This window comes from Brachyhypopomus gauderio, chromosome 16, assembly GCF_052324685.1.
Source record: "Brachyhypopomus gauderio isolate BG-103 chromosome 16, BGAUD_0.2, whole genome shotgun sequence".
NCBI lineage: Eukaryota > Metazoa > Chordata > Actinopteri > Gymnotiformes > Hypopomidae > Brachyhypopomus > Brachyhypopomus gauderio.
Genome location: NC_135226.1, coordinates 10,628,069 through 10,642,808, shown reverse-complemented (window position 1 = coordinate 10,642,808; position 14,740 = coordinate 10,628,069). Strand labels below are relative to the sequence as shown.

The following is a 14,740-nucleotide window of genomic DNA, read 5'->3' as shown; positions in this document are numbered from 1 at the left end:
CATGAGCCGGCCCATCGGGAATCCTCCCGAATCTCCCGATTAGCCACTCCGGCTCTGGTTTTAAACATGCTGTGCATCCTCTACTTAAGAAACCTGGCCTGCTGCATTGGCTAATTACATGCCAATACCCAAGCTGCTTTTTATTTCAAAACTTTCTTGTCCTGTTGGACCTAACTCTGGCATTTGTGAGAGTGGATCACATTTTAGTTTGTGGCGGTGCTTTGGATTGGTTTAGATCTTATCTGACAGACAGAACATTGTGTGAGTTTTGCTGGTTCAGAATCCTCCTCAGCTCCCCTGGGATTCCACAGGGCTCAATTTTAGGATCCCTTCTTTTGTCACTTTATCTACTTCCACTGAGTTCCATTTGGAAAAAAAAAACATAGCATCTCCTTCCATTGTTATGCTGATGATAGTCAGATATATGTTCCACTGAAGATGAATGTCTAGATAACATTAAAGCCTGGATGGCTTTGAAAACAGTTGACCACAACTGACTTAGGTTCTTTGACTCTGCACGTGAAGCCTACAATTTCTAATTTGGAAATATGCATATGCATATCCCTTTATAGTGGAAGTCTGAGGGAAAATGTGCATGCGCCACATGTATCTTGACCTTATTTTAAAGCTAGGCTAAGGTGTGTAAGGGTACATAATTTCCTCCACACTACATCACTGGCTACTTACCTCTATAGTGCATTCCATTTAAATTGGGGGTCCATTTAAAAATATGGGGTTGAAATACACCAGACTAAACAGGAAACACCTGTATCCAAGAACAAGGGGGTTGGAACAAAACATGAGAAGGGGCTACGAACGCACATGGTTAGCAAAACAAAACATGACAGCTGAGGGAGAGGCAAACCGTGACAAGACCTTGGGTATACGAAAGGTGCTATTTAAATTAAATGTATTATTGTTAATATTTGTTAAACAAAGTTGACAGGTGATTTAACATGGGAAAAGCTTAGTAGATATAGATAGTTTCAAAAATGTTAAAAACTCCACTCTACAGTGTTGGCTTTACTGGGTCTCAAAGACTTGAGCTGCCATAAGTATTTTGCAAGCATATGCAGTACAAAGTAAAAACTCATCTTACAAGAGTACTCTCACTCTGAGAACTGACTTCATGCTCTTTTGTTGATAGCACCATCAAAAGGTTGCTGTGGTATTCTACTGCAGCTGTGGAGTGACTTTCTACAATGCTACTCTACCCAGAAAATTCTATACTGGTCAGCATGGTGGGCAATGGCCACCTGTGGCTACAACCAGACTGTCAACTACATTCAGGCTTTGTGGGAGCACATAGAACCATCCAGCAACTTCACAGTCTACAATGGTGGAGTGGAAGCTGTCTCAAGTTTGTTTGGTGAGTATGACTCTCAGTCACTGTCACCCTGTCTTTGTTGAAATCTGCTCAATTAAAATGCTAGAACTGGCATAAAATAAACTTCAGTCATTAGGAGTTGATGCCTAGTCTACTCTTACCAGACTACTGGTAAAACCATAATTTATACAATCTCTGCCAAAATATTCAACCATAACCATATAAAAGAATTAAATATTAAACTTTTTTTCATGTGCATAGGTGCTGCAGCAGCATATGGTATAGGCTTTACCCCCACAGACTGGAGCCGATGGGGTGAGATGGCTCTCGGTTCTCTCTCTGGACTTGGAGGTGGTGCTCTCTATATCATGGTCTTTACTGCCAATATCTGGGTTTGTTATGCTGGTTACATAATCTTTAAGAGCCTCTACATGCTCCTCATCACCATCACCATGTAAGTAATGCATTACTGCCAATTTATTAATTGTGCAACACAAAGCAGCTTTCTCAGTGTGACCTTTGCTATTCATTGTTGAATCTAATCAAACTTTAATCTATTTAAATGTGTTGTGTTGCTGACCTCTCTGTATGCTAAATGTTACAGACTTGAATGTTACAGACCTGTTGCTGACCTGAATTATCCCCATTCTCATGAGATCATTTGCATTTTGTTTATTTATAGACTATGTTCTGTCATCACTCTGTCATTGGTGCCAGGCTATTATGTGCATATAAAGTATCTGAGGCCTTGAGGATTTTTGTCAATAAGGAAAATTTATGTTTTTTATGGCCTATTATAAACACTCACCGGCGACTTTATTAGGTCCACCTGTCCAACTCCTCATTAATGTAAAATTTGAATCAGCCAATCACATGGCAGCAACTCATTTATGCATTTAGGGATGTAGACATGGCCAAGAAAATCTGCTGCAGTTCAAACTGAGCATCAGAATGGGGAAGAAAGGTGATTTAAGTGACTTTGCAAATCTACTCTGCAAATATACTTGCAAATAAATCCCCGCTCTCCACCTCTCACTTCACTAGTGTCTGTAATGTTACACTAACAAGGAGGTTTGAAAAAGATGCCGAGGGTGAGCTGTAGTTTTAAAAATAATACTTTTATTTTGCTAGCGCATATAGCGCTTAAACAATGAACACACACATGAAAAGGATTAGACTTGAACAAAGATGAGTGACAAGCACAACATCAAATACCTAGACATAAACAAGAAACAATGCATCACAATAATGAGACGAGTACTATGAATGAACACACACACACACACACACACACACACACACACACACACACACACACACACACACACACACACAAAGAGCCACACCCAAAGGAAATGCATAGGCTATATAGACAAAACGGACATAGGCTACACATAGACACACGCAAAGGGAGGGGTAAGGGGCTGTACTGTGACAGAGTGAAAGGAAATGAATAATAAACTTTAATAAACTTATTTAATAAACATTATTAAACTTAAGGATAGCCAAAAAACACAGGAAAGCAAAAATCATCCTGTCACGGTACCACCCCTGACTCCTTCTGCAGGCATGTTTATGTACATTTATACATACCCAATTCAAAAAATGTGAATATTTCATGGAAAAGTTGATTCATTTCCATAATTCTATTAAAAAAGTTAAACTTTCATAGATTGATTCAGGGCCCACAACTTAAACAATTTCAAGTATTTATTTATTTAATTTTACATAATTTGGGCTTCCAGCTCATAAAACCCACGAAAACAGGATTTTGAAAAATTACAATACTGTTGAGAAATCAGCCCAAACTATTTCTCGGTTTTTACAGAAATTAGGATCACTTCAAATCAATCAAAATATGGTACTATCAAAACAATATGTCAATCTTCAATACTTGGTTGGGAAAGTGGCGTGGCATTGAGGAAATCAACATGTGACATTGCCTGGGAGTTATGGAAGCCCAGATTTCCTTAATACATGCTGTCTGCTCCTCTTTGTTGTTGGGTCTGGTGGCCCTCATTTTCTTCTTGAGAATACAGGTTTAGGTCCGGTGAGTTGGCTGGCCAGTCAAGCACTGTGATGGCATGGGCATCAAACCAAGCTTTAGTGCTTCTGGCAGCATGGGCAGGGGCCAGGTCCTGCTGGAAGATGAAATCTGCATCTCCATTCAGATCCTCAGCAGAATTAATCATGAAGTCCTCTAAAATAGGGGTTCTCAACTGGTCTCAGCCCGGGACCCACATTTTCTTATTGTCATTAAGTTGCGACCCAGTTTTATACAATACAAATGGCAGAACTGTCACGGTGACAGCTCCGGACCCTTCCCTGTGGGCATGCCGTTACGTCGTCTGCGTGTTGTTATGTCCATGTTTGTACTTCCGTGGGTGTGGGTTGTTTGTGAGCGTGTTCGTGGTTACACCTGTGCCTTGTCTCGAGGTCACGTGGGTCTGTGTAACTCACCTATTTAATGTGCGCTAGCGCGGTGTCTTGTGCTCGTCTTTGTCTAAGTTTCATGCCAGTGTGAGTGTCACAGTGATGTGCTTGCGCCACCGCATTGAAGCTACGTGTTCTATGTGAAGTAAAGTTCGTGTTTGCACCCTATCTGCTACGTGTCGTGTCCGTTCCTCCGCACGTCACAAGAACAAATTAAAAGGGTAAACAATTGATGGTTACAATGACAACATGATTGGTTCGCATGCTAGGCTCCAGAGAAATAAAATTACTCAAGGAGCCAGTAGGTCCTAAAAGGAAAAAATCAGGTGCCAATAACTTTTTCTAGGCTCCATAAAAATATACAAACTAATAAGCATTGCAACACTCACATAAGGTCAGCTGTTATTTAGGATCTCTGTTATCCAACATGCCTGATGTCTTCCTCTTGTAACTGTGGTTAATTTGGTTTCATGATTGCATATTTGGAATTAGACATGTTATGTGCTTGTCACGTAGGGCAACACCCCCCTCTCCTAGCTGTCGCTCCGGTTTCCCTGTTCCTCATGTCTGTGTTGTTCGCTGCTTGTTTATCCCGCCCAGCTTGTCTGTTGCCCTGGTTCCCCCTGACTGCCACGCCCGTGTCGTCAGTGTTATCACCTGTGTTTTGTCTAGTTCTGTGTATTTATAGTCCCTGTGTCTCCTATGTCGGGTGTCAATTATTTTGTGAATTCTTGTTCCTTGTGATCGCTGCTGTTTGTGAGTTCGCTCTTTTGTGTTATCTGTCATCCTTGTGTTTTGCTTGTCCATTCTTAGTTAGCCTGCCTTGTTGTTTTCGTTCCCCGTTAGTATGCCTGGGTACATTTCATGTTCAGACTGCCTGCCTGATATGACCCCTGCCTGTTATTACGACTCTGCCTATGGAATTCCCTTCAATAAATCTCACTCTCCTCAGCGTTTGTGTCCACCTCCATGCTCTGCGTCGCACAGATCGTTACAGAGCTATTGTCACTGTCTACAAATTACCTTAACATGGACGAAAGTGGTGGTCTGCGCACTCTGTTTTTCTGCAAAAATTTAAATAGTTTTTAAATGATCCTTCATAAGATAAAAACAAGTTGTATACATATTAAGTGTACCCTAAATAACAACAACAAACTCTTGAATGGGTATTTCTACCTCTTACCTCTGTGGTGGTCAGTTTTACACAAGGTCTTTTACACAAAGTGCATCCTAAATAACAACGTGGTCAGTTTTTGCCAAATATTTCAATATTTCAAAGTGTATCCTAATCAACAACCTTGTTTTGTGAACTTATGATGGACTTTTTAAAAGCTATTGAAATATTTGACAAAAACTGACCATCACAAATTGGTGCAAGGTATAAATACCCATTGTTTAGTTGTAGATTGTAATTTAGTTATGCACTTAATGCAGAGGTAGGTAGGAACACGTTACATTTACTCTGTTACATTTACTAAAGTAGCTTTTTGGACAAAAATGTACTTGTGAGAGTAGATTTAATATGAAAGACTTCTACTTTTATTGAGTAAATATGTGGTTTTCCTCTAAATCGGTTTTTAAATCCACTTATTGTGCTTGTGCTGCAAAAAAATCTCAGTGGTGAAATAAAAAATCAACCAGAATCAATCAGAATATTTCACACCGTTGTTTCTAGGTCAAACAGAGAAAGGACCTCCTCCAGGACCTTCTGTTTATCTGTCGCATACCCTTGCCTTGTACATTAAGAGAGCTTTTTTATGGACTGGCAGTTTAATTAACCAATTATATTTCAATTTAGAATGGTGGGGGCGTGCTCCTATGGTCTCAAGGTATTCTCGCTGGTCGTCGTGCGTCAGTTTTGCGTGGTTGGTGCCTCCTGACATTTTTGCTCGTGTGATGGCTATTTAGCTCCTAGCCAGCACTACCATGAGGTTTTACAAGTGGAAAGGATGGAATCGCAGGATATTTCAGCGAATCGGTAACTAGGTATGTTTATAATATAAAAGTGTTATTAATATAAACTTAATTATTATTTATTATAATATAAACTTATTATTAATAAGCTATTAATAATTTGCTGACATTTGTGAACAAATTGTGATGTTTGGACTTCTAACTGACTGGCATTTGGTGGTTAAATGATGCAGAAGTTGTGTAGGTACCTTGCACAATTTTTGGATGCATACTTTTACTTTTACTTGAATAAAATTGTTGAATACTCTACCCACCTCTGACTTAATGTAATACAACTTCTTTGGGGGTCTTAGACGGACCTCAAAAGGGAGGGGCCGGGGTCCTCAACGTGACAGGACCGTTTAAAAGCTATTGAAATTATTGCAAAAAACAGTGCGTAGTACTCTGGGCCGCCACTTGCGTCCGTGTTAAGGTAATTTGTAAATGTTGCCTTAGATCGGGCGTACTCAACTAAATAACTAAATTTATCCGCGGTGCAATTTTGGCAGATACCTGTGACCTGAGGTCCGGTGCGGCGGGGGTGGGCGAACATAAGTTGTTGAGCGGGGGGGGGCTTTTTCAATAGCCCTGAAATAAATGCTCCGTTTTTTGGTCCGTATCCAGTTAATCAGGAATGAGATTGGGTCCGGACTGGACCGCGTTCCGCCAGTTGAGTACCCCTGCCTTAGACATTGCAGTGGTCAATGGTTAAAACATTTTAACATGTTTTAAAAATACATATATTCCTGATGTAAACTAAGTTGTAGATGTTTGTCTTGGTTGCCATAAATAAGAATTTGCATATTTTGGCACTTTTAACTTTGGCACTTTAAGAATTAATTCCGAATTTGCGAGCGTGAAACGAACTTTACCAAGTTTCCTAGTATGCATGTGGGTGACTTTTTGATTAAAATAAACTTAAAACTATGTACTATAAAGGAGTGTGTCCTCTTATGGTCCACCAGAGATGTAGACAGTGTGAAAAAATCCGACATTTTTTGCTTCACTATTTTAAACAAGCTAACACTTAGTGCTAAAGTTTCAGCTTGGCTCCGCTGCTTTGCGAGTCATGTTTGTGATTGGATTCCCACATTTGTTGATGGGCAGAGACGTCCATGTGAGTGGGAGCTACACAGTGCTTAATTTGTAAATCAAATGATGCCAGAACGCAAACAGTGGCACGAGACAAGGGGTCACTGAGGCCAACAATGTCACCGGATCGCACACAAAACGCAACACTTAGGTGCACAAATGTCAAAATAACAAGCCAATTCGTTTATATAAATTACTTTAAAATGATTTACGTGTGTTTTATATGTGTGTTAAGTGCAGAAAGCAAGTTTGACTGTCTTTTCGACATATTGATCGCTGTTAATTTGACAAATTGGCACCTTTGTCTGATATCTACGTAACACAAAATATTTCCCATCAACCATTTCTATTTTTTATTGTAAAATGTAATAAATATTAAAAATTTTTATTAATGACCCACATAAACCGTAAAACATTTGCAATTTATTTGTGTTGTTTTATTATATTTTTGTGTATAATAATAAAAATGCCCATGACTTTGGACTAGGGCTGTGTGAGGGGTGGGCGGATGCTTTATGGGGGAGACGCGGAAAGGCATTGCTAAAAGGGAGAGCTCTTATGTGATTTAGGAAGCCTGAATGTGGATCTTGTGTTTAAAAAAATGCCTTTTATAGAATTACTTGTTCAATTATTTGGTTCAACGCAGACAGATTTCTTCATAACTTATAATTAGTAGGCTTGAAGTTACCGGATCGAGGCAGACAATATATGTAAACAGCAAATTTAGCATCTATATATATAGTACATGTGCCAGTGAGTAGTAGGCTGCTTATCTACAGCTGCATAACTAAAGGGGGGGGGGGGGGGGGGTGCCCTGAGGTGACCACATGAGTATTTACTGAGCTATTGCTTTCCACCCAAATCATCATCACAAACTAGAGTGAATGCATGTGGGTGGATGACAGCATCAGGATCTCATATTATTGGAAGACTCTATGACTGGAGGCCCCAGGCTTATAAGAAAATGATATGTTGAAAAAGGCTATGTTTCAGTCTGTGTGACTGCGTAATTTGGTAAATCTGTTGTCCACTAACAGTGATCAAATGTTAGTTTAGATTCCACCATTATTTGGGATCTTATAGGATATAGTTGATGGAGCCTTTCTTAAAAGATCTAACCTTGGTGAAGGACAAAAGCAATGAGAGAGGGAGGTTTTGTTGACGGGTGTATTTAAAACACCTCAATTCTGCATGCTTTCAGACACCCCCTCTTTTTTCCATTGAAGCAAACTTGGTCTATGTGTTGCTGGTGGTGCTGCCACCTGCTGCATTGGCATGGTCTATAACATTTTCACCATCGTATTCATATTTACTCATATTCATAATGCTGTTTCCCAATAGCATACTTTGAACAGTAGCATGAATTCAACAGACTGTAGCTGTTTTGTGATGGTTTACAATTACTACTAATTGAAATTGTGAGTAAATGCTTTGGTTTGGTTTGGAGTTTCAATAGTTGCCTGATGTTGTATTGTGAGACCAAGAAATAGTTGTTATAGTGAGTTTGGGAGGCAAACCCGAGAGAGCGGTGCAACATAGAACATTTATTGCTAATGAGACAAACACTGACATGACAGTAACAAAGTGTGATGATAAAGACCGACAACAGAGGGCAAAACACAAAGGTTTATACAAATTATACATTTTGAAAGTTTATACAAAAAGTTTTGACAAATTATAAATTGATATTATAATTGATATTGTTTATAAATAAATACGTTAAATAGCATAGCAATGTCTATGTTGATAGCTACACAATCATGTTCAGTTTTCCATCCACATGGCAGGTTCCAGATTGCTGCAGGACTGTCTACAGAGCGCTATGCCCTTGTATTTGGGACAAACACCTTTGTTGCTCTCATCTTTCAAACTATTCTCACCTCTGTTGTGGTGGACAGCACAGGGTTTGGCCTGGATATTGTCCCTCAGGTGAGTAACCAGGACCCAACCTTAAAGGTTCATTTCATTTGAAAATTTGAGATGTGATGGGTTTTATTTTCTGTCAGCTAGTGTTTTATAGTAGTTACTCAAATTAAAGTCAGTAGTGTGCATCCAAGTCATTATAAGCCTTCAGAGAAGAGGTAAGAAAAAGTGGACATAATATTAATATATTATATTATTAATATTAATATTAATAATATTAACATACCTCATAAAGTCATAAAGTAAAATGAAAGCATTAAACTATTCATACAGGCGTCTTTATATATTCTTGGTGAATATATGACAAATTTATATCTAACAGTGCAACTCATCAAAATTGCTCATTAATTTGGCTACAGTGACTTGCTGTTGTGTGCCTCTTCTGGTGACAGTTTGAAGGGATCTGTAATGACATTTGGTGAGCTAGGATATAGCAAGGTGGACATTCTCTGTATTCTGAAGACAAGACTTATATAATATATAATGTTAGTGTGACGTCTGAGACACGGGGACAGAGGCGGCCAAAGGCGAGGGTTGCATCACAGGATGTTTATTCTCCATAAGAGAAAGTAACAATGAAAACAAAAAATCAACTGCAAAACAGGCAGTGCTAGCACTATTCCAGACACTAAGGCACAATAGGCAGCAGCAGCAGCGAAGAGAGGTCCAACGTGGAAACTTCCAGCGGGGCAATGTGCAGCACTGGACCGAACGACCTGGGGGAATAAAAAGGGTGCACAACGTAATGGGGAACAGGTGCTAGTAATCAGGTGAACGGGAAGGTAGAAGTGATTTAGTGCTCGGGGGTGTGTGTTGTGAATGCTCCTGAACGAGGACACGCGCCCTCTGGCGGCGACCCGGCCTCCTCACCGTGACAGTTAGACCATGTAACAGAAACAAACTTGGTGCCTGTCTTATAAGGCTTGGTCAAATTATTGACTTCTCCATTTTCAGACTTGTAATTATGCAAATGCAATTGACATTGAAATTATGATGGTAGATGCTTTAAGTTGCAAATTAAGTTGCTCTTTAAGTTGCTCTTTTTGTGATTAATAATTTTTTTTCTAATACCTTTTTTCTTGTATTGCAGTTCATCATATATGGGACCTATTTCTTCTTTATTGCTCTTATTTTTTTCCTGAGAGGTCTGTATAGCATACTATACCTGCAGTGTGCAAAAAAGGGCAAGTTAACAGATGATGTACCACAGGGCACAAATATAATAAAGCCAGACACATACACCTGCGGTGAAGCAAAATAATCATACACACCCACATTCATGGGATAAATATGTACATAGACTTAAATGATCCTGATTATGACAGGTGGTGTTTCATCAATGGGTTCCAAAAAAGGTACAATTGCCAAGTTCTTCTTGTTCTGAAGTCAATTTTAGTCAACCCTCAGGGCCAACAAACAGCACTATCCATTCTAAATACTTTAACATTTGACATGTTATTCCATATCTGTTGTATCTTTTCTGGTAGTTTGAATAGTAACACATGTTCACTTAATATTTATCCATGCTTAACTGTTCATTTGTATGATTTAAAAGAAACTCAGAGACTGCAAGGATCAAAGCACTAGAGGGTTTTTATTCTCCACAGAAGAGGTAACCTCGTCTCTTGTCTACACCGTGGTCCCTTCCAAGAGATGATTAGGGGGGACCGGCCGGCGCCACCAGCGAGATCAGTTTAGGAACACCAGAGGAACATCAGATTAGGATTGAGCCGAGGCCATCCAGAGAGCACACAAACACATCTGAGGCCTACTGAAGCCACGAGCATGGCTGATTAACACACGTATATGTAAAAAGATCTCTAACACCTATATCTAATGTGTTTAATGTATACTAAGAAAGCCTGACATAAATGGAAATCATCAAATTTTCATCACAGTAATTAATGGTTAAGTAAGGCATAATTAATGGTTAACTCCTAGGAATTAAAGAATAATTATTAATTCAGTAGTAATGTTGAAATAAGCATGTAGCTGAATATGGGGCGGTAATCAAGGAGTTCCATAGAAGGTTCTACTATGATGAAAATAAACCAGATAAACCAGATATTAATTAATATAATTAATGAGACTAATGTTTAAGTACTACAAAGTTATTGTCATGCCTGGCTCTGCCTCTGTCCTCTTAGTCTGGTTTCAGTGTTTTTCCGTTTCCCCCGTTCCAGACTTTTTTTCAAGGGGTGGCCATAGGGTGACCAAGGATTTATCAGAGGGGTCCATACACAAATGATGAACGAAAGGAAATACATATTCAGGTTTGACAAGATTGCTTGGGAAGAGTTTTGATCTTGGCCGAGTGTAAATTGTTGACGGGGGGCGCGAGTGTAAGTTTCTATTGCTTCCTTATTGTGTTGTTAAATTTTTGTTTCATATTGCCATCTCTGATTTTGGTTTAGTTTCGGTTTCTGTTAGTGTATGCTTAGTTTTGACCATGTCCTTTTATGTTGATTACTTGTCCATGTCTGATTGGCCACATGTTATGACCCTGGACTATTTAAATAACTCTTCTTATGGATTTGCCCATAATAAATCCTGCTCTGCTCAGTGAATACGTTCACCTCTGTAACGACTCTAACTCAGAGGGAGCAGGGGGCGGACACAATTGCGGAGAGAAACCATTTAATATGTGTGTGCTCTCGAAGGAGCGAACAAGAGACAAACAACCGATCGACATATCAGACTTAGACTTAGACTTACGAGCACGACGGGGCATAATGAATAAAGAACGAACAAAAACAATAACACTTCAATTATAACTCTAGAGATATACAAAACACAGACACAACTCAAACTCACTAGACAAGAACTTACTAAACACCAAATACACTTCTACCTTCAATTAAAGGAAACCAACTAAACAAAACCAAGTATGACACTCTGGACTGACTTCAACACAAAACACTACGACAGATAACGTAGATCCTACGACGTACAACTACGAAAACACGCACGACTAACCAAGAGACTTGACTTCGAAACGGTCTTACATTTCCACAAATGAACAGGGACAAAGAAGGAAAACACCAAAGAACTAAAACACGAATCACGAGGAAAAGCAAAACATAACACTTACGCACACAGACCGAAAGTAACACTCTGGAATGACCAAGAAACACCACCAGGATTTAACGTAATATAACAGACAAGACTTGAACATGAAACTCTGCCGAGACGCACATACATAGAAACAATCACCAGCAACTCAGGAAACAAAAGCAGGCATCTAAATACTAAAACCAGAGAACCCTTAATTACATACAGGTGAAACTAATGACTCAGAACAAGGGGATGAACATAACGTGGAAACTACGTAAAAGTGCACATGGAAAAGGAAAACAAAACCAACAAGTCCATGATTGACATGGGGGGGGGGGCGGGACCACATGTTACAACCTCCTTTGAGCACATCATTACACATTTAATTATTCACTGATTTGTGATCCTTAATGTGCTATTATTTGGTTGAAAGTTAACATGATACAAAAGCCTTTTTAATCCTAATAAACAGAATCATATCAAGCAATTGCATATTTTATGTAATCAGAATACTGTTTCTCAGGAAACAATGAATAAAATCGACTCAATTATGCCACCCTCAATTCACGGAAGAGCAACACCTAGCTAGCAACAACAGCATCTACACACACTGCAAGCTAAAAAATGGTGGGCTGTGTAGAGTAATGTACAGATTGTTTTTATTAAAGCACACAATGGTTTTAAATATACTATAATGACATTAAAAGACACTTCTTTGAGTAAGCTCCATCTTCAGTAACTACTGGCGGCACCACACCATTGGATTAATACAGTTACAAGGTATAGGAAAACAAAAAGAAATATAGCCGCAAGCGGCAATTACGGGGTCCAAGCTGAGGTTTGGCAAGATTTTGCACCCACTGGCACAACATTATGTAAAGCTTTATGAAATGTACATGAAAGTATATGAAGCACGTTTGTGAATGAAGTACCTGCTCAAAAAACAGAATCTAAATGCCAGCTTTTTAAACTTATGGTGGAATACTGCCCAACGTGGGATTCGAACCCCCGTTGTCCAAGCTTGTGAAAGGTGTACTGAAAGCTGATTGGTCGATAGCGGCGGCCATATTGGACATATGATGGTGCAGGTCAAGGACCTGTGTCATAGGTGCATATAGATGATGCGTACCAAGTTTGGAGTTATTTGGCCAATCGGTGTGGGCAGGAGAGTTTTTTGGCCGTTATAGCGCCACCTAGGTGTGCATGTCTGCCAAAATGTATGTGCCGGTCTAGACACCCAATAGGTACATGTGTGTGAAATTTGGAGTGAATACATGAAAGTATGCCTGAGATACAGCAAAATATGTGGATTTTTGGCGAAGGAATTTTCGACGCTTGACTTCTGATGCATGTGGCCACGCCCATGTGCAGAAATGTGCACTTTGGCTCCATAACTATTAAAGTTCAGACTCTTCTGAACACCTAGATACCACATATGTGCATGTATGTGAAAAATCCAGGGACTAGTACGCGCTCAAAAATGTGTGGGTATTTGCATATTATGCAAATTAGCTCGACATGTAAGGGGCGGAGCATATAGCTTCAATGGAACTTTTTTTAGATGAGCTCATGCCTGATCAGATGCAGTTTGAATTTTATCTCTAGGACATACGGTGTAGGAGAAACACCTGTGTAAACTTTTTCATGCGATTTTGTGCGCTATAGCGCCACCTATGGTCGGATCGGGCTGGCGTGTTGCGCCTGAGTAGCGGAGAGGAGTACTACAAGTTGGCCAAAGGAGAAGTCTGTAGGACTTACGGTTTAGGCTGCACGACGCGTTTTAGCGGAGAAAAAGAATAATAATAAATATAGCCGCAAGCGGCAATTGGCGGGTTCACACACGAATAGGCTTCTTGGCCTCAATAGGCAGAGGCCCAAAAGGTCCTTTAGACCCTAAATGTGAAAAAGAAGCTGTTTGAGTGGAAAAAATGCACAAATAAATCAATGTGCAAAAAAGTTCAATTGGGGCACTAAAGGGCTAAAAGGATCAAAATAATGTGCATTGGCAAAATAATTCAGATCACAGAACTAAATCACATGCTGAGATCAGCTTTGTGTGTGTTTGTGTGGTATTTCATGTGAGCAATAGTTTTCAGTCAGAATATGGCTACTAGATGGAGGCCAAGTACTACCATACTGATATCTCATTAATGTCAGTAATGAAATAGGATATTTTGGTGAATTAAAAGGTTCGTTTCTGGTCAGGCTGTGTACTTTATGTAAAAAAAAAGATTCAGTTGAGGCACTAAAGGCCGAAAAGGATCAAAATAATGTGTATTGGCAAAATGATTCAGATCACAGAACTAAATCACATGCTGAGATCAGCTTTGTGTGTGTTTGTGTGGTGTTTCATGTGAGCAATAGTTTTCAGTCAGTTTTGGTGTTTGGCCACTAGATGGAGCCCAAGTACCATCATACTGATATCTCATTAATATCAGTAATGCAATGACATTTTGGTGAATTAAAAGGTTCATTTCTGGTCAGGCAGTGCACTTTTTGTTATAAGATGCAATTGCAATGTTATAGAACTTATTGATCTGGATCATACAAGACCAATTACTTGTCTGTATTCTGCATAACAAGATTGCAGCATGAGTTTTTATGTTTTTTTAGGTTTTTGGGTAGTGTAGCGCCCCCGACAGGCCAATTTGAACCAAACTTGGCATACCTCACAAGGACTTCAGGATATAAAAGCCTTTCAAATTGGGAGTTGATTGCATACATGGTTTATGAGTTATAGCAATATAGGTCATATATGGCATGGCCACAATGATATAATGGGAAAATGGACCAATCAGATAAATAAAAATTCATTATTTTTTTGATCAGTTTTTACCTACAGAGTCTACTGATTATGCTCATATCAATTTTTCCATAATTGGATCAAATTCCTATGACTAGTTTGTAAATAGCTATTTTCAAACTATAGATGAATGTGACAAAAGTATGCATTTTTTT

General features: G+C 39.3%; 1 protein-coding gene across 2 annotated transcripts in view; it reads left to right on the top strand.

Annotated features, from left to right (window-relative positions):
* The window catches only part of slc19a3a (solute carrier family 19 member 3a), a 35,282-nt gene extending 23,997 nt beyond the window's left edge, over window positions 1–11,285 (top strand). For both annotated transcript variants that reach the window (XM_076977253.1, XM_076977252.1), the window contains exons 3-6: window positions 1,148–1,369; window positions 1,589–1,781; window positions 8,593–8,734; window positions 9,819–11,285. In XM_076977253.1, the coding sequence (XP_076833368.1) occupies window positions 1,148–1,369; window positions 1,589–1,781; window positions 8,593–8,734; window positions 9,819–9,989 (728 nt within the window). In that variant the 3' untranslated portion in view covers window positions 9,990–11,285. The remainder of the gene's footprint in view (window positions 1–1,147; window positions 1,370–1,588; window positions 1,782–8,592; window positions 8,735–9,818) is intronic.
* The last annotated feature ends 3,455 nt before the right edge of the window (window positions 11,286–14,740 follow it).